The sequence below is a fragment of the Scyliorhinus canicula genome, chromosome 1 (assembly GCF_902713615.1).
Source record: "Scyliorhinus canicula chromosome 1, sScyCan1.1, whole genome shotgun sequence".
In the NCBI taxonomy this organism is placed as follows: Eukaryota; Metazoa; Chordata; class Chondrichthyes; order Carcharhiniformes; family Scyliorhinidae; genus Scyliorhinus; species Scyliorhinus canicula.
Window position 1 is genome coordinate 254332813 of NC_052146.1, and position 27082 is coordinate 254359894.

General features: G+C 45.8%; 1 protein-coding gene across 6 annotated transcripts in view; it reads right to left on the minus strand.

Annotated features, from left to right (window-relative positions):
- The window catches only part of ush2a (Usher syndrome 2A (autosomal recessive, mild)), a 1354742-nt gene that overhangs the window by 417181 nt on the left and 910479 nt on the right, over positions 1 to 27082 (minus strand). For all 6 annotated transcript variants that reach the window (XR_005462328.1, XM_038811752.1, XM_038811743.1 and 3 more), the window contains one exon: positions 23291 to 23919. Coding sequence is in view for 5 of the 6 variants with exons in the window: in XM_038811752.1 (XP_038667680.1) it covers positions 23291 to 23919 (629 nt within the window). In the remaining variant the exon portion in view is untranslated. The remainder of the gene's footprint in view (positions 1 to 23290; positions 23920 to 27082) is intronic.

Sequence of the window (27082 nt, forward strand, 5' to 3'; positions counted from 1 at the left end):
GAGTTGAAAGTCTGAGGAAAAAATAATCACTTTTCAAAATGGGAGCAAGCTTAGATCCAATCTGCTCCCAGATCTTTGGATGGGCCCAAAACAGAACCTCTACCCCAATTTTGAACAACTTTGTTATTACTGTACCTGGGATTGGAGAGTGGTGAGGGTTGGTGGTGAGGGGAGAGAAGATTAATAACTTTCTTCCTGGTTCCAATGGTGATGCCACTTTAGAGGAGTGGGATTCCACTTACCCAGTTCCTATCCAATTTCCGAGGCTTCCTGTCATTTAATAAGCTTGGCCTGAGAGCTCAGCATCAGACAGGGGTGCTGAGGTCCTTTGGGGCAGGTGAATACAGTTTTGGTTTTTGTATTAAAAACATCAGAAGGATGAGATGGTTACTCATAATTACCTTGTGAGTAATTCAGTATATTGCGGCCTTTACATTTTAAATTAAAGTCACTCACACATCATAGCAAGATAATAGCCAAAGGATTATATTTCGGCTGGCCATATGTGGCAATGTCCAGGGATGGTAGACGGAAACTGATGAAATGACTCCTTATGCAATCTTCTTCTCTTCCCGTTGGACCAATTCCAAGGAGTCAGCATTAATCCAGAGGTAAACTACAATTTCCGACTGATTTTATTTGACAGCTATTACTGTATTTTTACTTGCACACACCTACTTCCTACCTCGTGACTCCATACCCATTAAACTGCTGAACCCAACTTTCCTTTCTAGTTCCCATTCTTCAAGTATTGACTTTCATGCTTTCTATCATCAACCCTTTCTTGAAACCCCACCCCCCCCACCATCCATCCATCTGTCCTGCAAACATTCACCCTAACTTCAACTTCATGATCCTCTCCAAATTTCTGGCATCTGTTGTCACTTTCCAAATCCTTGTCCATCAGTATTGACTGAAAAGAATATATAATGCTGAAGAAGTGGGTCAAGGGCAGAATCTATTTAGTTAGAATTAAGAAACAATAGTTCTGCCTTTACACTGCTGGGGTGTATAACATGGGCCATCAACTAGTGGGAAAGATAAGAGCAGCAAATTTGAAGGGAAATTACAGAGTGGTGCAAAAACTACACAGGAATGATAATGAAATAGAACTGGGATATTACTGCAGCAGGGTAGCATGGTGGTTAGCATAAATGCTTCACAGCTCCAGGGTCCCAGGTTCGATTCCCGGCTGGGCCACTGTCTGTGTGGAGTCTGCACGTCCTCCCCCTGTGTGCGTGGGTTTCCTCCGGGTCCTCCGGTTTCCTCCCACAGTCCAAAGATGTGCGGGTTAGGTGGATTGGCCATGCTAAATTGCCCGTAGTGTCCTAATAAAAGTAAGGTTAAGGGGGGGTTGTTGGGTTACAGGTATAGGGTGGATACGTGGGTTTGAGTAGGGTGATCATGGCTCGGCACAACATTGAGGGCCGAAGGGCCTGTTCTGTGCTGTACTGTTCTATGTTCTATGTTCTAAGTGTACTGGTCAGAGAGGGAGCAGAGTTTCTGAAATGCATTTCAGGGAATGTTCTGACCTGTGTGTTTCTAGCCCAACAGGAAAGGAGGCATTGCTGGATCTGATTTTGCAGAATGAAGTGGGTCAACTGAATAAAATGTCAGCAGAAAAACATTTTGGGTAAAATGAGGGGCTGGTTTAGCACTGTGGGCTAAATCGCTGGCTTTTTAAGCAGACCAAGGCAGGCCAGCAGCACGGTTCAATTCCCGTACCAGCCTCCCCGAACAGACGCCGGAATGTGGCGACTAGGGGCTTTTCACAGTAACTTCATTTGAAGCCTACTTGTGACAATAAGCGATTTGCATTTCATTTCATGATCATCGTCTCATAAGGTTTAGGTAAGCTATGGGGGGGAGGGGGGATTTATGTGATGGAAGAATGGATCTGATCCTGTTACAGTGGAATCAAAGGTTTGCAGGCAGAACTATGACAGAACAATCGACTGCCTGTCAAGAGGAGATGGTCCAGGTACAGTTGTGGTACAGTTCCCTCCACACGAGGGAAATTGTAGGGCGACAGAAGCCAAAACTCTCTGGATGACAAAAAGTATAGAGAGTAAAATGAAGCTGAAAAAGGGTGCATATGACAGCTTGATAAAATGTTGATAATTCAAAAGAGAACCAGGCTGAATATGGACATTTCAAAGGGATAGTGAAAAGGGAAATAAAAACAGCAAAAAGAAAATATGAGGAGACTGGCAGGTACATAAATGGGAATCTAAAAGTCTCTTATCGGCATATAAATAGTAAAAAGGTAGTAAGAGGAGGGGAAGGGCTGATTAGCAATCAAAAAGTGGATCTACACAAAGAGGCAGACGGCATGGCTGGGTTGCGGAATAAATACTTTGCGCCCGTCTTTGCCAGGAAGAAGATGCTGCCGAACTCATAGTGAAAGAGCAGGTATTGAGAAACTGGATGGGATGGAAATTAGTAAAGAGGAGGTATTAGGAAGGCTGGCTGTACTTAAAGTTGATTGGAATCAGATGGGATGAATCCACCCATGTTGAAGGAAGCAAAGCTGCAAATTGCCGAGGTACTGGCTGTAATTTTCCAATCTTCCTTCGAAATGGATGCGGTGTCAAAGGACTGGAGGACAGCACATGTTCCACCCTTGTTCAAAAAGGGTGCAAGGATAAAACTGCAATGAGACTAGTCAGTGGTGGGAATGCTTTTAGAAGTGATAATCCAGGACAAAATTAACAGTCACTTTGACAATTGTGAATTCATTAAGGAAAGTCAGCACGATTTGTTAAAGGCACATCATGTTTATGTAAGTTGATTGACTTTTATTGAGGAAACAGAAAGGGTTTGTTACATAGTTAGCTCAATCGTAAAAAGCTAGAAATTAATTGTGGTGAGAATATATATATCCTGGCGTCCCACAATTACTGTTGCATTGTTACTCAGCACATGACTGCAGTGCATCAACCTAATCAGTATTGCAGCCACATGCAAAGCAATAAGAAATAACTTAATGATGCTGCAGCATTTTAAGTGTAAAGTGTGATCATTCCTAACTTGTGGGAATCAGAAGAAATAACATGGTGGCAGTGGTTTGTCGGCAAGTTAAAACTGAAATAAAATTATTTTAATGCTCAATTAGATTGAAAATCAACTCCTGCCGCTTGTCAATGGGATTTCCCATTGAACCGTGGGTGAGGGTATGCTGCCGGTGGCAATGGAGAATCCCAACAGCTGGAGAATTCTGGCCCCTCACCTAAATGGTCAGCTCTTAGTTAAGTCAAGGGAAAGATAGCAGGGTTCATGTAGTGAAACAGCAACAAAGGAAAGCATCACAGACAGAGAGAAAGAGGCGCAAGAGCTATGGATGACCACATAAGTTCTCAGATAGGAGGCTAGAAAGAAAAAAATAATAAAATAAAGAATGAAAGAACAAAAGAATATGGCAGAGGAGTTATTAGAGGCAGAGCATCAGGAGGAATGATAAGTAAAAAAGATGACATTGAGTTAAAGGACACAATAGGCAAAGGAATCATACCACGGCATGAAATGGTTGAATGTGACAGTTCCCAGAGAAAAGGAATTCACACAACTATTTAGATCACGAAAAGAGTTAGTTATGACCCTACAACCATAAATCTGATAGTACTGAGTAACAGCAGGGTGATTCTCTGACAGTGTTGCACCTTGCGCAAATCCTACTATGTCGGGAGAATTCCAGGGGAGGCCCGAAACAGGATTTGTGCCGGGTGCCAAATGGTTTCCAATGCTCCCGGCACACTCCATCTGGCTATATTCTCCCAGCTTCTGCAACTCTCTCACCCGCCTGCACAACCTGAGGTAGGCGTGAATCATTACTGTGCCGGAATTCTCCGTTGCGAGTCCGCCCGCTACCACTGCTAGCGAGGATAGAGAATTTGGCTGTGCCGTTCACTGGCAACTGGATCCTCTACTCCCGCTGCTTGCCAATGGAATTTCCCATTCAACACACCCAACTCCACCAGGAAACCTATGTTGCCGGCGGGACCAGAGAATCCTGCCACTAGGGAACTACCAGAGAAACCACAAACGGAGACCAGACGCTATGACCACGCAAGGGGACTTGGAGGCAATTGTAGCCCGCAGGTGGTCAGGTCTGAAGCGGGTGGCACATGAAGGGTGACATTTTCCCATAGTTGGATGTCGCTGACCTGGGAGGGTTGCTGGTACTGTCAAAGTGGGGGTCTTTGCCATCAAGAAGGTGGGGGGGGGGGGGGGGGGGGGTTGGACAGCGTTAGTCTGAGATCTAGACAGACTTTATAAATGGTATCCCGATCTCTGAGGAGCCAGACTTGCTGGCGTCTTCCGGTCCTGCACACCTCGTTCAGGGAGCAATTCACCCCAACTTCCAAAAGAATTTCTAAGTGTGGCTGGAATGTGATCGAGAACATGCCAAATCAACCCCGGCGGGAATTGCACTACATTTTCCACCGGAGACCACACTCAGAAGTTTTTAGGGAGAATTGTGCCCATCATCCCACTCAGACACAAGGAAAGGCTTGTACAAATATACCCAGAGTATTTTGATGAGATGGTTGAATGCATTAAAGATTTTGAATATCATATCACTATTGACCCAGCGATGAAACCGGTGATTCATCCCCCAGGTAAAGGACCAATAGATCCAAGAGCGCTCCAAGAGATGAAAGAAAGTGATCACAGAGCTGACAAATATAGTAAATTCCATCATGGTGCGGAGAAGTCAAATGGACAGTTAAGACTTTTCCTGGATCCCAAAGATCTTGGCCGGGATTCTCCGTAAACACCGGAGTGTTTCATGCCAGCATCAACGGGCCTCTTGGCCCAGCGATTCTGCAACCCACAGGGGGCCAGCACGGCGCTGGAGTGCTTCACGCAGCTCCAGCTGCCGACACGGGCCCCAGCAATTCCGGCCACAGGTCCATGCATGTGCCCGGCGGCCGGCCCCAGGTCCGCGCATGCGCGCGGTGGCCGTTTTTGTATTGGCCCCCACGCAACATGGCAGTGCCCTACAGCGGCCTGGCACAGACGAAGATAGGCCCCTACTGGAATGCGCACTCCTACCGATCTGTTGCCCCCGATCGGGAGACTGGCCATCATTGAGGGCCCCCCCCCAAGAGTGTAATCCCCCCCCCCCCCCCCCCCCCCCACCAGGATGGCCCCTGCAGTCATGACGCTGAGCTCTCGCCGGATGAAACCATACGAGAACCACACCGGCGGGACACGGCAGGAACTTGGCCGGACAATCGTGGAGAATCGGCGTTGGGGCCTCTTTCAATGACTCCCGACCAGCGCTTCGTCGACTACACATGCGCGACTCCGGTCGCTGGAGAATCGCTTCTCAGCGTCAGACCTGATCACGAGCATTCTCCGCCCCACACCGATTGCGATTTCGGCACAGAGGCTTAGAGAATCCCGCTCCTTAATCAAGCAATAAAAATGAATCACTACCCTATTCCAACACGGAACGAGATAATACCAGCACTGGCAGGGGCAAAAGTTTCCAACAAACACAATGGCAGAAATCTGTGGTGTCGATAAAAAAGATTCTGACAACCATCTACATGTAATGTTACAGATACATTCTTTGCAAATGATTCAGGGGTGGCCTGATAAGGTCTAACAAACACAGCCAGCAATACGGTAGTATTAGTTTATCAGAAATGACGGCTGGAATTCACCACTGTGATTCCGCCAGACAACTGCTGCTAGCGAGGGCGGAGAATTTGCCGCTCAGCCAAATCCCCCATTCACTGCAGCAGGACCGAAGAATACTATTGCCATGAATGGCCGGAGAATCTCGCCAAGCATCTCACTGGAAGGTGGTGTTCTGCTAGCCAGATCCAGAATAATCAGACCAAAAACATTGCATAAAGAACTTCTCATGATGAAACATGAAAGCCAAATGGGAATGGAAATGTGTAAGCTCAGAGCTAGATCAGCTGTGTACTGGGTCTAGCGATGAGGTAATGTGGTTGATGTGGTGAACACAGACTTCCAAAAGGCATTTGATAAAGCGCCACATAATAGGCTTACCAGTAAGTTTGAAGCCCATGATTTAAACGCACAGAGGCAGCATGGATATAAATTTGGTTCGATGACAAGAAATAGAGGTCATGATCAACAGTTGCTTTTCACACTGCAGCAAGGTAAACAGTGTAGTTCAGGGGTCGGTTTGAGGATCACCGTTTAAAAAAAATATTTTTTTTCAAAAAAAATGTTAATTATAACAAACACAACCACAATACAGCCAACCCAACCCCGCTTATTCCTAGAATGCACCCATCCAGTCCCCCCAAACCTCCCTCCTCCCTCACCCCCCCCCCAGAGGAAAAAAACCCTAAACCTGAAGAAAAAGTCAAACCATGCCCCAACAGCTGATGGTAACCAGTTCCCTGAAAAAGGAGATGAAAGACTGCCACCTCGAGTAGAAACCTTCCACCGATCTCCTCATGATATACTTAATCTTTTCTAGATACAAAAGTTCCATAGGTCCCCAAACCTACCATAGGATTTAGGCGGCACCGGCGACTTCCACTCAAGCAGAACTCACCTCTGGGCTGTAAGTGAGGTGAAGGCCAAGACATCTGCCTCTGTCCCTGTCTGCAGCTCTGGTGAGTCTGACTCTTCAAAAATGGCCACCAATGGGCAGAGTTCCAACTGAATGCCCCAAATTCCTGAAATCGGAGAGAAAAAGGAGACCCAGAAACTAACAAGCTTGGGGCAAGACCAAAACATGTGCGTGTGATTGCCAGCCCCTTGGAGCACCGCTCACACCTATCCTCCATCCCCAAGAAGAATGCATTCAGGACCCTAGTCAGGTGGGCCCGTTGTGCAGCACCTTGAACTGGATAAGACTTCCTTGCACACGAGGATGTGAAGATGACCCTGTGAAGAGCCTCACTCCACAGTCCCTCCTCAAAGACCAAACCCAGTTCATCCTCCCACTTCCACTTTACCTCCTCCAAAGATCCCTGCTCTGTCACCAACATTTGCCCATAGACATCTGAAATCGTCACCTCTCCTAACTTGGCTCTGGATAGGACCCAGTCTATAAGCGAAGGCGACGGCACCAGAGTAAAACATCGTGCACCTGAAGGTACCTAAATACATTCACCTCAGGAGCTAGAACAAAGAACAAAGAAAATTATAGCACAGGAACAGGCCCTTCGGCCCTCCCAGCCTGCGCCGATCCAGATCCTTTATCTAAACCTGTCACCTATTTTCCAAGGATCTACTTCCCTCTGTTCCCCGCCCATTCATACATCTGTCCAGATGCATCTTAAATGATGTTATCGTGCCTGCCTCTACCACCTCCACTGGCAAAGCGTTCCAGGCACCCACCACCTTCTGCATAAAAAATTTTCCACGCATATCTCCCTTAAACTTTCCCCCTCTCACCTTGAAATCGTGACCCCTTGTAATTGACACCCCCAGTCTTGGAAAAAGCTTGTTGCTATCCATATCTCTCATAATTTTGTAGACCTCAATCAGGACCCCCTCAACCTCCATCTTTCCAACGAAAACAATCCTAATCTACTCAACCTTTCTTCATAGCTAGCACCCTGGCAACATCCTGGTGAACCTGCTCTGCACCCTCTCTAAAGCATCCACATCCTTCTGGTAATGTGGCGACCAGAACTGCACACAGTATTCCAAATGTGGCCTAACCAAAGTCCTACACAACGGTAACATGACCTGCTGACTCTTGTACTCAATACCCCGTCCGATGAAGGCAAGCATGCTGTATGCCTTCTTGACCACTCTATCGGCCTGCGTTGCCACCTTCAGGGGACAATGGACCTGAACTCCCAGATCTCTCTGTACATCAATTTTCCCCAGGATTCTTCCATTGACCATATAGTCCGCTCTTGAATTAGATCTTCCAAAATGCATCACCTCGCATTTACCTGGATTGAACTCCATCTGCCATTTCTCTGCCCAACTCTCCAATCTATCTATATTTTGCTGTATTCTCTGACAATCCTCCTCGCTATCTGCAACGCCACCAATCTTAGTATCATCTGCAAACCTGCTCATCAGGCCACCTATACCTTCGTCCAGATCATTTATATATATCACAAACAACAGTGGTCCGAGCACGGATCCCTGTGGAACACCACTAGTCACCTTTCTCCATTTTGAGACACTCCTTTCCACCACTACTCTGTCTCCTGTTGCCCAGCCAGTTCTTTATCCATCTAGCTAGTACACCCTGAACCCCATACAACTTTTTCCATCAACCTGCCATGGGAAACTTAATCAAACGCCTTACTGAAGTCCATGTATTTGACATCTACAGCCCGTCCCTCATCAATTAACTTTGTCACCTCCTCAAAGAATTCTATTAGGTTTGTAAGACATGACCTTCCCTGCACAAAACCACGCTGCCTGGAACTTGTCGAACAGTTCCAGGCTGGTGAACCTACCGCCCTAACCCCCCCCAACCCCAGAAGCATGTCTCTAAACCTCTCCAACCATTTCCCATGCCCTAAACAATGCACCTAAGCCAGGCGGCACAAAGCTATGCAAATCAGCGCCAACAGAGACATTGAGCCCAGTTTAAAATGCTGCCCAAACTGATTCCAAATCTTCAAAGTGGCTATCACTACCGGACTAGAAGAGAATCTAGCTGGGGAGAAAGGGAGTTGCATATAACAAGGGCCTTCAGAATCAACCCCCGTGCATGAAACCTCCTCGATCCTTTTCCATCCAGAGTCCGGATCCTTGGACAACCCTGGAACTTTATCAGTAATAACAAAACAGATTGGGGAATGCCAAACCCACTCACCCCCACCACCGATTGCCTGTCCCTTTGCAATAATGTCCAACAAACCTAAGGAGTCTTACCTACCCAAACAAAAATAGAAATCAATTTGTTAACCCTGCAAAAGAAAGACTTGGGAAGAAAGACTGGGAGACACTGGAATAAGAACAAAACGTTTGGGAGAATATTCATCTTCACTGTCTATACCCTTCCCGCTGGGGTCAGAGGGAGAGCATCTCACCTTCTCAGATTGGCCTTTACCCCATCCACCAGATTAGAAAAGTTACGTTTATGCAGTGTAGCCGGCCCCCAAAACCCCAGATACCAGAAGCTGATCTTGGCCGGAAGGAACCACAGCCTCCCCAGATCAGCTCCCCAACCCGGAGGTTCACTGGAAAAAAATCACTCTTACCCAGATATAGCTTGTTCCTCAAAAGTAGCCAAACTTCCCGAGCGACTCCATTATCTCTCTCATATTGGAGAGGGTCCGTGATATATAGTAACAGATCGTCCGCATATCAGGACTCCCTATGCTCCATCCCCCTCACGCTCTATCCCCCTCCATTCGGTAGACAACATCAATGCAATGGCCAGTGGCTCAATTGACAAGATAAACAGCTGCAGAGACAATGGGCACCCCTGTCTTGTACCCCTGTTCCGTTGGAAAGAAGCTGAACTCAGAGCATTAGTACACACATTCGTGGTGGGGGCCCTGTATAAAAACTTTTTCCATGAAATAAATTTTGGCCCACCACCCCAGGATCTCAAAGAAGTACCCCCTCTCATCTCTATCAAACGCCTACTCCGCATCCATCAAAATAATCACCTCTGCCTTGATTGCTAAGGAGGGCGACAACACGATATTTAACAATCTCCTAATATTGGCCAACAACTGCTGATCCTGAACAAATCAAGTCTGCTCCTCCAAAATCACCCTCGGTAGGCTCAATTCCAACCTCATTGCCAATACCTTTGTCAACAATTGAGCATCAGCATTTAACGAGATAGGCCGATACGACCCACATTCCATGGGATCCTTGTCCTTCTTTGGGATCAAGGAAATCGATGCTCACGTCAGTGTGGCCAGCAACAACCCCCAGGACATGGAATCATTAAACATTTCCAGCAGAAGTGGGACCAACTGACCCGCAAGCTGTTTATAAAATTCAATGGGGAACACATCCGACCCCGGTGTTTTGCTTGTCTACATTAATGGAAAACCACTCATGGTCTTCTCCAACTCAATTTGCATCTCAATTTCTGCCTCCTCTCCTTCTCCACCTCCAGGAAGGTCAACCCATCCAAAAATTGCCCTATTAATGAGCCCCCCATGGAGGCTCAGACTCATACAACCCCTGGTAGAAGGCCTCAAAAACCTTGTTAACCTTCTCTGGGGCAGAAACTATCCCGTCACCTGAGTTTCTGATTGGTACGATATCAAGGAAAGCTGCCTCCACTTCAATTGGTGAGCAAATGGACCACTGGCCTTCTCCCTATACTCATAGAAAGTCCCCCTCGAGCAATACAGCTGGGTCACAACCTTGCCCATTGTCAACAACTCAAACTCCATTTGCAACTTCTTTCTGTCCGCCAGTAACTCCGGCGTTGTGGCAGTCCACTTCAAGAATGGAATCCACCAGCCTCTGCCTCTCCACCTTCCCTGATTTCACTCTATATGCCTTGAAAGAGATAATATAAGAAATGATTTGTTCTTCTACATTTGGAGCATATCTTTCCAAATGCTGGGCATTGTCATGGCAAATGTCAATTGCCACATCGCTGGCATGACATGGAGGATCAGGTTGGCCGCTCAAAATGGCCGCCTGCGCTGGGAGCACGTTTAGTATTCGAGTGCATCACCACACTAATGGCAGTGACTGCCTCTTCTACCTTTGTGCAAAAATGCTGGAGATTCAATGTGCTGATCTGCTTTGCTGCAAACTCGCTAGCATGACATATTTGGCTAACATTTTTGAGTTGAAGCTCTGTTTCTCTTAGAAGCCTCTCGCATACCCTATCGTTGGAGATCCCGAATACTGCGCCTTCAACCGCAATTCGGTGAGAAAAATAACAAATGATTCTCCTGCTTTCCGGGTGCATGTGTAAAATATGTAGCACCCGGAGGTTTAATTTTTTTTTAAGGAGAGCAATGCCAATCAAATTGCTTGAAAACTTTGTCAAAGTTCTTGCTATCTGCCTCGCTTTTGAAGACAAACATGTTGAAAATTTCAATTGCTTGGGAGCCTGCTACAGTGAGCAGCAACGCGATATGCATCTCATCAGGCTGTGCCTGGAGACCAAGGGCTGCAACATATAGTTTGAACTGTTGCTTAAACACCTGTCAATTCTCATCTACGTTACCGGTAATCCAAAGCTGTTGAGGTGCCTTGATACCTTTGAAGGTTTACCACGTGTTAAGTACCAGTTACCAGTAGCTTATAAGGCTAGTAGAAAAATTGCATATTCTTTCTTCTTCTTTGAAGTTATCTTCAGTTGTTCGGATTTGTGCAGAATCTTCTTGTTCTTAGTCGATCATCACTCTTGGTACCATGTCGTGTTCTTTAGACTGGTTGATATGAATGATGCACGATAGAACATCTAGTTTAAATAATTTATTATGAAACAGCTGCGCGGTAAAGATAACTGGAATAAATAAATAACCAACTGTCAAGACTAAGTAACTATTATAGAGCTACTGCAAAATACTTCTCTCCATCAACACGACTTACACCCAACTGCCCAGGCACAGAGCCACATGGTAGACTTACACTGCCATACTGCCACCTGCTGTTTGGAAGTCATGTATAATATTATATACAGAATTGCTTTACGCATATCATCACAAACATGAGAAAAAAAACCCTCCTTATCCCTTGGAAATGCAAACCCCCATGGGTCAACGCCCCCCCCCCCCCCTTCTGTTCCATGAACACCAATAACTCCTCCCCCTGGCCCCCAACCAGATGGACTCTGAGACTTGGGACTCGATCTATCCAGTCTTGGATCCAAAACACAATTTTAATCCCCCCCCACATAATCAGCTGATGAGAATCACAATCTGGGATAGACGCCAACACCTTGTTAATGAATGCCGTATCATCCAGGTACAGTGCATACACATTAACCAAAACCAGCAGCGTGCCCACCAAAGACCCACTGACTATTACATACCTCGCACATGAGTCTGCCAGTATATGGCTCGCAGGGAAAGCCACCCTCTTATTAATCAACACTGCGGCCCCCTGCACTCTACAATCTAAACCCAAGTGATACACCTGCCCCAATTATCCTTTCAACAACCTCATTTGATCCTTATTTCTTAAATGGGTCTCCTGTAAAGAAAACCCCACATCTACCTGCAAACTTCTCAAGTGTGCAAAGACCTGGAGCCATTTAACCCTCTCACATTCCAGGTTATCAACTGAATCATGGGCCTCTGCCCCTCCCCCCGAATCCCAGGATTAGCCATATCCACCCTGCGAGGCAATCCAGCAGTGCCTCAATGTGTGCCAGCTCCAAGCAGCACGGTAGCATGGTGGTTAGCATAAATGCTTCACAGCTCCAGGGTCCCAGGTTCGATTCCCGGCTGGGTCACTGTCTGTGTGGAGTCTGCACGTCCTCCCCGTGTGTGCGTGGGTTTCCTCCGGGTGCTCCGGTTTCCTCCCACAGTCCAAAGATGTGCGGGTTAGGTGGATTGGCCATGCTAAATTGCCCGTAGTGTAAGGTTAATGGGGGGATTGTTGGGTTACGAGTATAGGGTGGATACGTGGGGTTGAGTAGTGTGATCATTGCTCGGCACAACATCGAGGGCCGAAGGGCCTGTTCTGTGCTGTACTGGTCTATGGTCTATGGTCTAAGCCACCCAAGATCATCGCCACATCCCCATAAAGCCAGTCCCAAAGCAAAAAAATCATCACTGTCAGCAGTCTCCCCATCTCCCTCCTCTCCCTCCCCGCTCCCCACCCAACCTCACCCCACCCCAGACCATGAACCATGACTCGTAAGGCGCCCTAGCGGCAGTGCGAAAATGTCCTGATTCACTGCTGAGAGGGAGGTTGGAAGCAAGGATGTGCTTATAGATTTCAGTGGGACCCCCCATTCCCGATCCTGGCTCCCTCAATTGGGCATCGGAGCACAGGTGAATGAGAAAGTTCCCCTCCACTTCCCCCGCCATCCCAAAAGGATTTGGTGGGCAGTATCCCAGCATAGAAAATTCCCCACCCACCACTACTTTAGAGTTGCAACTGGTCTCTGTGGGAACGCCGTCCTCCACCCTTCCCATCCTAAGGTTCGCTGCAAGAGTCAGGAAGATGGCAGGGTCCCCACCCCGCACTCTTCCACCTGATTAAACAGTCCTCCCCGGCTCCGAGCATCGCTCTCAGTGAGGGTGGGAGGGGCGCATTAAATTCCATCGAATGTTGTATGAAAGATCATAGAAACATAGAATGGTTATAATACAGAAGGAAGCAAATTGGCCCCTCATGTCCTTTCAGGCTCTCTACAAGATCAATTCATGAGTCCCTACTCTCTGCCCATTTTCCTTAGTCCTGCAATTTTTTTCTTCCCTTCAGGTACTTATTTAAGTCTCTTATCACAACCACATTAAATATGCCTTCAGCACTCTCTCCAAGCCTCTGATTGGTTGGGTTCTGCAATCCCATTGTGAGGCTGACAAGTTGGAGCTGCATTTAAAGCTCCAGGCAGCTCACACTCTCATTCCAGCCAAGAGGATGGCTGCTAAAAACCTTATTAGGTTTCTGGGTGCGGACATCCACAGGATGCTGGATGCAGTTGAGGTGGGGAGGGACACCCTCTTCCCCAGGGTGGGACGAAGACAGCAGCCAGCGATCATGAGCAAAGCCAGGGAGGAGGTGGCAGAGGCAGTGACTGCTGGCAGCCACACCAAGAGAATGGCAGGCAATGCCAGGAAAAGATGAACGGCCTCCTTCGAGCAGCTCGATGAGTAACCACCTGTGTGCCCATGGCAGCACTCCCGTCCCGGACACTTGCCCCCAATCCCCTATATGCCAGTAAAACCTCACCTGCCAGTGTCACTTAGAACCTACCCTCCAGAAACCCCCAACATATGTATTGCCCTCTCTGGCCAGATGTCTTGCCCACACATGCCACCACCTAGAATCAAACCCCCATAAAACTGGCGTTCCGATGTCTCACTATGTCCTTCATGTATCCCCAAAGATAAAGCTGGCCATAATCACAGGGAGCATCAGAAGACAGGTGGGAGCACCCTAGGTATTTGGGTGCACACCCCCTTTGAAGAAAAGGCCATGGAACTAACAGGGGAGGCCAAGGAGAGGGCAGTGGCTGACATGGAGTTCAGCATGCACTGAGGAACTGAGAGTCCAATGTGCCTCAATGCAGGTGTCCCTATCTCAAATGAGTCTTTCATCTCCCACGGATCTAATCAAGGTCTAACCCCATATCCTTTGTCTTCAGACGAGGCCAGGCCGTCTGAACAAGGACACCGACTTCACGGCACTGCTTTCACCTAAACCATCCAACATCGCAGAGACTATCGCCTTGGTGGGAAATGTTAGCTGTCAGGCCCCTGGGTCACCCTCAGGTGAGCACCATACATGTGCTGCAGCACATCAGGTGGAGGCATGGATTCCTGATGGAGCAGGTGATCAGAATGCTGTCCAATCCCAGGGCACAGCTGCCACCAAGGCAGATGTTGGCCTCTGGAAAAAATGATCCCATCACTGGTGCAGATGCAGATTCAGAACCAGAATTTATAGGAGGTGGTGTCAGCAACATTTCAACATCTGCAAGAACAACTTGAGGAGTCCAATCACCTTCAGGTGCCGACAGTGGTACCCAGGGCAATACTGAAAGAGTAGCGCTCACGGTGGAAGACCTGGGGTAAGAAGTCAAAATCATGTGTCAGGATATCCAAGGCTTGGGGCACACTGTGCTGTGCATGGCTGAAATGTAGGACTGGATGGCTGTCCATTTATAATCCAGTAACACGTCCAGCTCACCCATTACTCCTGCCCTTGCTTACCTACATTTGTTTCAGTCCCCATGTGCCTTTTAGTAAAAATTATCGTTGCCATGCTTGAATCCTTTCACAGTCTTGGCCCTCACTATCCCTGTTACCTCATCTAGCCCTAGAACCGCCCTCATCCCACCTCTGCTCTCAGTTGGCCTTTGGTAATCCTACTTTTCTTGGCCCAACTATTGGCAGTCAGCCGACAGCCATCTGTACTCTATCGTCTGGAATTCTTCCCTAAACTCCTCTGCTTCTCATCTTAAGGCTCTATTTGAACATGTTTTTGACCAACCCACCCATTATGTCCTTATTTGTATCAGCGTTCAGTTGTGTCTGATTGTGCTTCTGTGAAGCACCTTGGGACACTTTTCCATGTTGAAGGCACTACATGAATGCAGGTTGCTGTAATTTGGCAGTGAAAGAATGTTTGAAATTATACTGATTATTAGTGTTGCTGATTATTATTGCTTAATATCTTCATGTGAGATTCCTTTCTTGGTTATTTGAAAGAGATGTCAAACTGTATAATCAGGTTAATGCCTCTATTAAAATAGCAGATAAATGTCATTATGAAATTGCTTTCAGAATGTGATTTTAACATAATTTACGGAAAATTGTGGGGAGCAGGCCCATGATTTACTGAAATGAACTCTAGCAGGTACAGCTTCCCACTGGGAATGCAATTCCATTAAATCAGATTGTGAGATTCGCCCAATATAATTTGAAATCTGACGGTCCTGAAATCACATTACAGGATATGGGTGTACAAATGCTCGGTGTGTTCAGCTGAAATTTCTCTCACCGCTAATTTAGAAACAGCATTAACCAGTTCAAAATAAATGGTCTTTATAAATAAATAAATCTATGCTAATGTAACAGAAACAAATTTCAGGACTGTAATTTCAAAGAAATTGAAACTATACCATCACCACACAAGGTGATTCAGCATGTCAACAGACTGCTATAGATTGTCAAAGCTAGAGTTCATCTTTTCAATTCTATTCATGAACCCAGAAATGATGCCGAGTGATAGTAGTGTATGAACATTTAACATGCTAGTGCTCTGTAATAGGGGCTTCGCCTTTCACTTTCCAATAATAATAGTTTGATACTAGCCACCTGGGCAGATAATATGGCAACTTCAATGTATCAAGTTCTTGTTCATTGTACTGGAGGGGGGATGGGGAATGGGGTTGGGGCAGATGCCGCTTAATCATGTGCTCGGGAAATCAAAAGCACCCCATTGCAAATGGTGAGCAAAGTAACTTGTACACTAGATTTGTTCACTCTGAACTTCGACATAAATTAATCAGTATCCGATAATGTGCTACAATGCCTCAGCACTGCTTCCTTTGAGTAGCACCCATTTTGTGTGGGCACTGAAGATGGGTAGACTTAAAGGGAAATAAGTGGATTCCTGCCTGCACCCTATTGACCTCTCCCTCTGTGTCCGCTGCCCCTGTCCCATATAGCAAATTTGTCTGCTGCATAGCAGACACCAAACAGCTCTGCACTGTCGCGCTGCTACCTGATTTAACAGCATTTGAAGTCTAATTGCATCATGAGCAGCCAACAGCACTATAAAATTATGCATTTCCTCATCTGCTCTATTAACTGAGATGTCAAGATTCCTAGTGTTATTTTAGAGGTTAAAGAGAGAAAGAGAGAGACAGATACGTACAAGGAAAGATGGAAAATTGTTGGAGAGACATACAGAATAGGAAATAAATATAAGAGAGAAAAAAGATAAACATACACAAAATAGCATCGGAGGGATGCAAAAACTTGCAGAAGGAATATGTGAAAAGGGAAAAAGGTTCAGTAGCATAAATAGTGTTGTGTTATGTAATTTGGGAAGAGCGGGCAAAATGGCCGCTTTCGTCAATGTTGAGGCGCTGCATCCGGTAGATGGCCTGCACACTCTCCGCCTCATGGGAGGCTAGTTTATCATGTTCTGCCGTTTTGTACTGGGAATAGCAATTTTCAACGTGCTCATGCACTGTGCATGTTTCAATCGTGACTGGCAGAGCCATGTGCTTGATCTTCAGTAACTGCTCTCTCAGAGGATCAGAGCGAACTCCAAAAACGATTTGGTCCCTGATCATGCAGTCAGTGATATCACCAATGTTGCAGGATTGCGATAGCAGTCTAAGGTTAGTTAAATATGAATTGAAGGATTCGTCTTTACCTTGCAATCACTGCTTGAATATGTAGCGCTCGAAGATTTAGTTGGTGTCCACCTCACAGCGGCTGTCAAACTTGTCCCGGGTGGTCTGAAACTTTGTCTTGTCCTGGTCTTCGGCGAAGTGAAAGGAGTTGACTATTTCCAAGGTGTGATCACCCGCTGTGGTGAGGAAAAGAGCTATCTTCCGTGCATCAGAAGCACCATTGAGGTCTGTTGCTTTGACGTAAAGCTGAAATTTCTGCTTGAATGTCCGCCAGTTGGCACTGAGATTGTCGGAGGACCTGAGCTGGTGAGGAGCCGAAATCTTTTCCATTGTGCCGGTATGCAGTCGCTGGTCGTCATGCTGAGTTGAACAAACTAGATTGAACAGACTCCTGGTATCATGTTGTGTTATGTAATTTGGAATAACACAAGCTGCCACTTGATGCAATTTTGAGTAAAAGATGCTCCAGACTTTGAAGTGAGTTCAATGTGTTTTATTGAACTATTAGCACAGTTCTCAATGAGTTCGACTCTCTGCTAATCTAAATGTAGTAACTCAGTCTAACTGAACCAGCCTTGCTCTGAGCAACGTGCTGGGGTGTGATGCTGAGGATACACCCTGTCTCACTCTGTAGATGTTGGTCTGTGGAAAGAGGCAGGGTGTGATTGCCTCATCCCTTAAATAGTGAGATACCACCCCTGAGTGTCCTGACTGCTCATTGGTCGTGTCCTATTCTATGTGTTCATGAGCTGCATGTTTGCATATCATGACAAATAGTAATAGATTAGTTCTACTTGATCATCACAAAAGGAGTTAAAGAGGACATTGTAGGAAAGATGATTGGATTGTGGAATTCTCTGTCACAGATCATGTTGAAGCATTGTTCCAGTTTTCTTCTGAAGGGAAAATGTAATATTTTATTGCAGAAGAGGAATATTAAGAAGAATGGGAATCAAGCAGGATAGTGGAATTGGAAAAGTTGACTGGGAATCTGAAACAGGGTGCGGTTCAACCAAATACTTTCAATGTGCCATTTTGGGCGGGTTTGGCGGGATGTTTCTCGTCGACCGCATTGGCGCGATCATGGCCTGTATTCACCTGCACTTAGTCCCAAAAATCAGCCCCGACATGAATCTCGCCATGCCTGGCTCCCTGGCTGACTCACGCCTCAGCTGCTTGCCGCGGTCAAGGGAGAGATGCTTTTAAACGCTCCCTCGCCACTATCTCCCAGTAAAGGAACAAGGATGGCAGCACGGAGACCTGCTATTCATTTTGGGGCCGGCGACCTGGCCAGGCTTCTCAATGCCCCCCCTCACCCCGCTAAATCCACTGGCTGACACCTCGCACTCTCCCAAGCTTCTGCCGCACAACCCCCTCATTCCCATCAGCACAACCCCTTCATGTCTAGGTGTGATGTCCACAGATACAACCTGCCATAGACAGGGGGAGGTGAGTTGTTAATGCCCCAGACAATGATCCTGACCACATGTCCATTTTCTTTGCAGAACCACCATCTGATGAGACTGGGCCATCCGGAGTCGTACCTCCCCTGCCATACAAGAGAACATCTCGGAGGAGAGCCCTGAGGAGGACATCTATCGCCTGTACCTTCCATGAGCACAAAGACACCTCGGTGGGTGACATTATGGGAGAGGCTTCGGGGGCACTATCTGGTGAGCACCACGCAGCTGCTGATGCACATCAGGTGGAAGCAGGAGCATCCAGGGGAGTCAGCATTCAGAGGTCTGCTGGATCCCAGGAGTCAGCTGGGTCCCAGCCAGATGTTGAGCCTCTGTATAAGGTTCTCCCGGAACTGGTGCAGATGATTAGCCACAGCCGCGACATTCAGGAGAGGATGTCAACGACATTCCAGCAACTGCAAAGCTGATTGGAGGAGTCCAAATGCCTTGAGGCACAGGGGATGGTGCTGACAACGTGTGGCACCCAAGTCAACACTGTTAAGGTGGCGACCGCAGTGGGAAACCTGAAGCATGATGTCCGTGACTTGAATGGTGGTCTCCAAGACATGGCTCATTCTGTGACATGGCTCATTCTGTTATCATCATATCCCATTCGATGAAGTACATATCCGAGATGCAGGTGAACGTTGCCATGGCACTGAGGACCATCATTGAGGGCGCCGACAACATGGTGCACACAATGGGAAGCTTCCATGACTAGTACTGCCAGATGACTCAGAGGCTTCTAGAACTCACTCCAGCTGCCCCTTCATCCCATGGAGTCACCAGGGTCCGATAGGCACCCTCAGGGGCTGGGAGCACTGGAACACAACCCGTGGCCTTCCATTGAGGAGACTAATGTGGTCTCCAGCTCTTCTGAATCCTCTCCTCTGACATCAACACGTCTCAAGTGCAGCAGACATAACAGGATGGTATGGCGACATCTGTGACCTCTGTAAATTGGCCAGGGCCCTCCGGCTCCAGGCCCTCCAGAGAACATCTGCACATTCAGAGGGCATCAAAAACCACAGGTTGTGGAAAGCAGCAGGCAGCCTCCACCTCTGAAGTGCACCCTGGGGACACGCCTAGAGATGGCCCTAGTCAAAGAGGGAGAAATTGACTTTCATGAGAGAAATTGCAGCATGGCTATGTACTCGGAGAGTTTGATAGTACAGATAGTCCCAGCCACCCCCCCCCCCCCCCCCCCCCCCCCCCCCACCCCCCGGGCAACGGGGCTGTAGATCTGGGACCCTTGAAATGCATGCCGGTAAATGGAAAAGGCTACTCACCTCCTCATTTCCCCTCGGTAGCCATTACGCCATTTTTCCATTTTTGTAACGGAGTACTTGACAACGCCAGTGTAACTTCTCACTGGAGAGTCGTGTGACTCCTGGGAGGCCGCTGCATTCGACTTCAATCTCGTAAATGAGATTGTAATTAATGTAAATTAGGCTTAGTGACCTTCTTGCCATTTTTGGGCGAGATCCGTAATTTGCTATCGGTAGCAGGCCAGGTGAATCTCAAGATGGTTTGCACCCGAGTCTCAATTTTCCCACAATTCAACGGGCGCAACGTGGTGGCTGAATTGCGCCCAGAAACTGGAAATGCTGTAAACATGCATCTGATGTGTACTTCTGTTTTCAGTTCTGATGAAGGTCAACGTCCAAAATGTTAATCTCTCTTTTCTCTTTACAGATGCTGATCTGTATTTCCAACGTTTTCTGTGAATTGATTTTCTTTAATTACTTTTCCTGACCAAAGCAAACACACTATCAGAAATAAGGCAATCAGGCTCTATTCCTACATTCCCGCTATTATGACTAAGTGACAAGACAACTGCTTGTTCTGTTTCTGCAGGTTTGGAATTCACCGGAGACTACTTCAACTTGCAAACTTATATGTACTCTCTGTAACAAAACACTGAAGGTGTTCTCTCAGTAACATCAGCTTTGTCGTATTAAGCGTACCAAAGATGTTTGTTGACTAAGGCTTTGCAGGGTGAAACCTGAATTTTCATTCAACCAAGGCTTCAGGCACTGGCATAATTATTTACTGTTATTTTGTTCAAAATTATTCAAAACAATCAGCTGTTAAATGCACATTCTGTATTTAAACAAACAAAATTGATAAGAAGTATATGAATCGAGTTTTAGAATAATAATCTTTATTATTGTCACAAGTAGGCTTACATTAACACTGCAATGAAGTTACTGTGAAAATCCCCTAGTCGTCACATTCCGACGCCTGTTCGGGTACACAGGGAGAATTCAGAATGTCCAATTCACCTAATAGCATGTCTTTTGGGATTTGTGCGAGGAAACAGGTGTGTACACAGACACGGGGAGAACACAGACAGTGACTCAGCCGGGTATCGAACCTGGGTCCCTGGCGCTGTGAAGCCACAGTGCTAACCACTGTTCTACCGTGTTGCCCACTCATGACACACCTGTGCCAGGTAATGACTATCCCGAACAAGAGAAAATTCAACTATGTTCCCATGGCATTCAAGGACATTACCATTGCTGAATCCCCTACATCAATATTCTGAGGGTTAACATTGACTAGAAAGTTAATTGTCCCAGTCATATGAATATTGTGGCTACAAAAGCTGGAACTTCTGTGCAAGTAACTTACCTCCCAACTTCCCAAACCCAGTCCAGCATATACAAGGCAGGAGTGTGACTGCATACTCTACTTACCTGGATGAGTCGAGCTCCAACAACACACAAGAAACTCAACACCATCCAGGACAAAGCGACCCACTTAATCGATACCCTATTCACCACCTTTAACGTCCATTCCCTCCACCACCGACACACAGTCGCAGCAGTGTGTACCATCTCTACAAAATGGACTGCAGCAACTTGCCAAACTTCATTCAACAGCATCTCCCAATCCAGCGACTCCCATTACCTAGAAGAAGATACTTGGAGACACCACCACCTGAAAGTTTCCCCATATGCCACACACCATTTTGACAACATTGTGGGTGCTTTACACCATATGGACTGCGGCAACCCTCAATGCCAGCAAAACTAAAGAGCTGGTCATTGATTTCAGGAAGCAAAGTACTCTGCACACCCCTGTCAGCATCAACAGGGTCGAGGTGGAGATGATTAGCAGCTTCAAATTCCTAGGGGTACACATCTCCAAACATCTGTCCTGGTCCACCAAGAAAGCACAACAGCACCTATACTTCCTCAGGAAACTAAGGACATTCGGCATGTCCACATTAACTCTTACCAACTTTTACAGATGCATCTTAGGAAGCATCCTATCTGTCTGCATCACAGCCTGGTATGGCAACTGCTCGGCCCAAGACCGCAAGAAACTTCAGAGAGTTGTGAATACAGCCCAGTCCATCACACAAACCTGCCTCCCATCCATTGACTCCATCTACACCTCCCACTGCCTGGGGAAATTCAGCAGCATAATCAAAGACCCCTCCCACCCGGCGTACTCACGTTTTCAACTTCTTCCATCGGGCAGGTGATTCAAAAGTCTGAGAAGACGCACGAACAGACTCAAAAGCAGCTTCTTCACCATTGTTACCAGACTCCTAAATGACCCTCTTATGGACTGACCTGATTAACACTACATCCCTGTATGCTTCACCCGATGCCGGTGTTATGTAGTTACATTGTGTACCTTGTGTTGCCGTATTATGCAATTTATTTTCTTTTCATGTACTTAATGATCTGTTGAGCGGCTTGCAGAAAAATACTTTTCACTGTACCTCGGTACATGGGACAATAAACAAAATATAATCCAATCCAGTGGTTTAAGAAAGTGGCTCATCATCACCTTCCCAAGGGCCATTTCAGATGGGTACAAACATTGGCCTTGCAGTGATGCTCACATCTCATGAATGAACTAAATTTGGTGGGGTATAATTTGGCTGGTTATACTGAGGTTTCTCCTACGAACAACCCCTGTAAAGAAATGGCTAGCCTCTGCTCTACAACTCAATCTGGCAATGCAGCTGAGGTATGCTCTCTCACTCTGGCATGAGAACTACAAGTACAAGATCAGCTCATGATCCTATATGTTATGAGGAAGATTGTCCTCCTTCCCTCAGAAGAAATAAATGCTGCTGTCAGGCCTGGGTTACTGCGATGTCCTTCTTTGGGGCATTTAAGCGGCCTGGGGTAACCTTTGCAGAGCCCAGTGCCGGTGGCAGAAAGAAAAATCAGGGAGGCTTGCAGGCTTCTGAGATCTACAGCTGCATCTCTGGCTTTGGTAATCAAGTCTTTCTGGCTGCTGCTGGTGATTGACAACCAGAAGGTGACAATTCAGTCTGAGGATCCTTGAACAGGGAGGGGTACCATTCACTGAATCGGACCCTAACTTGTGATCTATCAGCTTGATTGGGGGAACCCTGTAGTTGCTCTATTTAGTCTTCGTGCAGGTCCGAAGGCAGGTCATAGAGTATTTCTGGGTTCCATGCCCCCAGGCAAAGGGCAAGTGAGCACCATGAAGAAGAAGACAAAAGAGCGGGAATACCATCTGCCATCTTGTTTCAGTTGCTTTATCTGGCCTTCACGTGGTGTAGAAACAAGCCAAGTTCCACTTCCCAGAACATCCCTAGTAATTCCAACATTACATAAGTTTGCATCTGGTGAATGGTGTCAGGAAAATCAACCCTTAACACACCAGAGGAGACATTTTTCTATTATCCTAATTGAAAAGCATCATTTACTGTGGATATATGCTTCAGTAAATAAAAGTTCAGAGAAAATAGATACCCGATGGCTATATATTTAGTGTTTTTTCCATGCATTTTCCTTAAATTAGGCAGGTAAAAAATTAAAACTAAAAGAGAAAAGCAAACTGTTCATAATTGATTTGGCGGTGAAAAGGAAAACCCTGAAATGTATTTGTATTAACCTACCTTAACTGAATTTGGACTCAGAATCTGGATGTGAGGTGCCTGTACTCCAGCAGGTCTTGAAGGCCGAGTGGTAATTTCCTTCCAAGCACTGCTTTTTGTTCCTCCATTGATGATCCTTACTAAGATCCTATATTCATATGTAGTCCATGGGTTTAGGTCTGCGGAATTATCCACATATCTCAGTGGCTGGTCAGATGTTTCAGTCACAAGAGTAAAAATATCTTCTGTCCCTTTAACCTTCCTCTGTATAACTACATTATCCATAACACCATTGGGGTGGGCTGGTGGATTCCATGATATGAGTACTGAGGTTGGAGTGTCTGAATAAAGTTCTGGATTAGAAATATTCTCAGGAGCTTTCGGAAGAGTTTGAACCACACGTGATTCTGGTGACAAAGAACATCCTGCTGATGTACAGCTTTCTACTTGGAAAACATACATCGTGTATGGGTGTAGATGGGCTATAGAATACCTGGTAATGTTGTTTGACAATGTGACCAGCCTGGTACCATTCAGATAAATCTGGTAGTGAGTAATGTTACCATTACTCTGAGACGGATGCTGCCATGTCAGTAACACACCTTGAGGTCTGATTTTCAGCACAAGAGGTGGATCCACTGGTCCTGGTTCTGGAGTTGAAATAAATAAATGGTGTAAGATTATTTTTGAAACCAAGGGCTCAATTTCCATTACATATTTTGCAATTCCTGTTGATACCTTAAATTCTAACCTCTGTGAAGAGGAGTAGCTGATCTGTTCTATAACTGGTGCCGAGCAGTTGAGTAAGCCACAGTCTCACAAGTAAGTGGCTGACATCCGTTCTGCAGCTCCTCCTGGTAATGCAGGTTGGACTATTGCATCATGGAAAAACTAGGTGCAGACCTAACTCTTACCACTTAATCATACTGTGTACTATCAAATTGAAATACTTTCCCCACTGATATATCCAGAAATCTAAACAATAATCTTGGATAGCACCATCTTATTGTAAATGCTAAAGCAGGTTCTGACAAAAATAAATTCACAAAGTGAATACACAAGCATATGTTATCCTGTGGTATTTCATGCTGTTACAGGCCTCTCAAACCTCCAGTTATATCTCTAGCTTCGGTACTCAGGTTTAGATTTTGCAAAATATGTGTGCGCAGTGTTCTTGTTCCTAAATTAGACTTGGTTTAACTGTGCTGAGAATAAATATTAAAATAAACATGGGTTCCCCATAACCAACATTTTCACCTGCACTGTCAGGAGGTGTAGCAATGCCAGTCAATTTACTGCAGTAAAAAAATCTAAAGATAAGTCACCTTTGTTCCTCGCCTAAGTGGCTAATCTTCAAACATGAACCTAAATGAAAATTGTTTATTGGTGTGACATCACAGCTGAGCCCATTCCTAACCTTTCCAAAAGTGGTGACTGGCTAGCAATCATAAGAGAGAACCTTGACTAACATCAGGCAGCAGTGTTGCACCTAAAATCGGGATTAACAAAGATTAGTTAACACATTTTGGACCAAGGATTGGGATCTTCTGGGGCGCGATTTAATGGAAAAATCAGTCAATGTTACTTTGGGCACAATTATCAGGGGGCTTCTTGACGGCTGTAATGGCGAGATTGCGGCCCATATTTAATAGCACTTAGTACCGGAAATTAGCCGCTACTGGATTCTCGCCATTACTAGCTGTCTTGCTGTCCGATTCGCTAGACTCATGCCTCAGCGTCTTGTCGCTAACAAGGGGCAGCTGAGTCTCAGATGCGGATTCTCTGGACAAATTATCCCGGAGCTGATGGAGATGCTAGGACACAGCCATGAGATTCAGGAGGGGATGTCAGTGACATTCCAGTGAGTGCACAGCCAATTGGAGGAGTCCCAAAGGCTACAGGAGCAGGAGACGATGCTGTCAATGCGTAGCACCAAGGCCAACACTGCTAGGGTGGCAACTACTGTGGAAAGGAAGGTCAGAGTTTTGGGTGATTTCTCACTGGGGAGCCGGTTAATTCCCGGGAGACTATTACATTCAACGTCAATCTCGCTAATGAGCTGAAATTATTGCAAAGTGGGGTTAATGATATGCTTGCCATATTTGGGTGAAATCCAGAACTCGCTCTGTGGAGCGGGCCGGTTAGATGGAAAACTGAATCGCACCCAGTGCAAATCTCAATTTTGGCCCTTCCCGTTATTTAACTGGCGCACCAGATCCCCACCAGGCGCAAAGCGCTGTTTATATCGCGTCCCTAGCCTTTTAAGTTTCTGCTCCAATGGTCAGTACCTTTATCAGCTTGGCCAGTGGAGAAATGATGAGTGCTTTTGGCCAGGTTCTCATTATATAATTGTGCAATCAATAAAATAAAATGAATGATACAGCATAGCCACATTGTAGTCAGAAGGTAAGGCATGTTGCATCATACAACTAGTATAACATTTGGGTATCTGGCTCAAACACAGAGATAAAAAGGTAAATCATTTCCAACAATCAATTTGGGTTGTTAGAAACTGAAGCACGACAAAGTGGCTGAATTAACTCTATCAGATCTGTCTTCCCTATGATGCTATGTTAAATAATTTCTTATTGTTTGAATCAGGGTTTTTTGCTTCCTACATTTAATCGATTGTATGATATTTATTTTCTAGCTGTATCGTCTGGTACACAGAGTATGCTGTGGAAATTGAAGAAAATGAACATATACAGTGTGAAATTACATGATGTAATGCTGACATTTTTAAGCTGTAAAACAGTTTTAAACACTTAATTTCCTTCCCTAAAACAGTAGGGATAAAAAACTTGAACAAACATTACTGCATTCCCATGCTCACATTGCACAGCATGATTTCATCTCATAAATCACTGATTGATAATTCATATGATTAAATTACTGCAAGATTCACCCAGTCTTCAGTTTATTCCAACAGTACTAATCATAATGAAACATTTTCACCTTATTCCATTCACAACAGAAATCATAATTAAATTTAGCAATTTATTGGGCCTTTTGCGAAGGGTTAAAGAACAATAGCCAGCAAAACATAACTTCTAAGATGACATTCATCTCAAAAACAGTTGCTCGTACATATATGCAGATTATTTTAGTTTGGCCAGCAGGTGAATCACCTTGTGACAGAAGGGCATTCAAACTTGAGGAGGAGGCATAACTGTCCACCTTAATTCATACCTCCTATTGACCAAATGCATAGTAACATGTAGCAAAAGTCACAGGGAAGCTGACAGCTTCGACCGCTTTTCTGACTGAAGAGAGGTGCAATATATAAAGGAGGAGGTGGGTGGAAAAGAGGAGCAAAAATATAAATAATAACAAAGTGCATTCTGTCACAGTGAGGTTATTATGAAACTCAAAACTATATATCACAGCGTTTGAACATTGCTTCCAGATTTTACTGTGTTGAATGTTGGCAACCTTGAGACACTTCGTTGCTCAATGTTCTGCTTATTGGGTTAATATAGAATACACCTCATTGTTCAAGTTCAAACTGCCAAGAAGGAATGCCAACATTTCTTAGCACTCCTGTGTTTATCATGCTAATCCTGGTTTTGGAATTCATCTACTCTGTGTTAATATTACAGATGATTTTGCTGGGATTGTGACAGGGGCTGCCGATTTAGCCCCTTGCTCACTGATAAATAAACATTGCACACATCTGACCTTTAGGTTAACAGGTTTTTATGCTTGCTCCACTCAACACTGTTACTGATTCAATTATCAGAAAGGTTCAAGTGCCTTCATGAATACTGAAAGATTCCACCGTATGTCTGCATAGGTGTTATGGAACAGCAAATT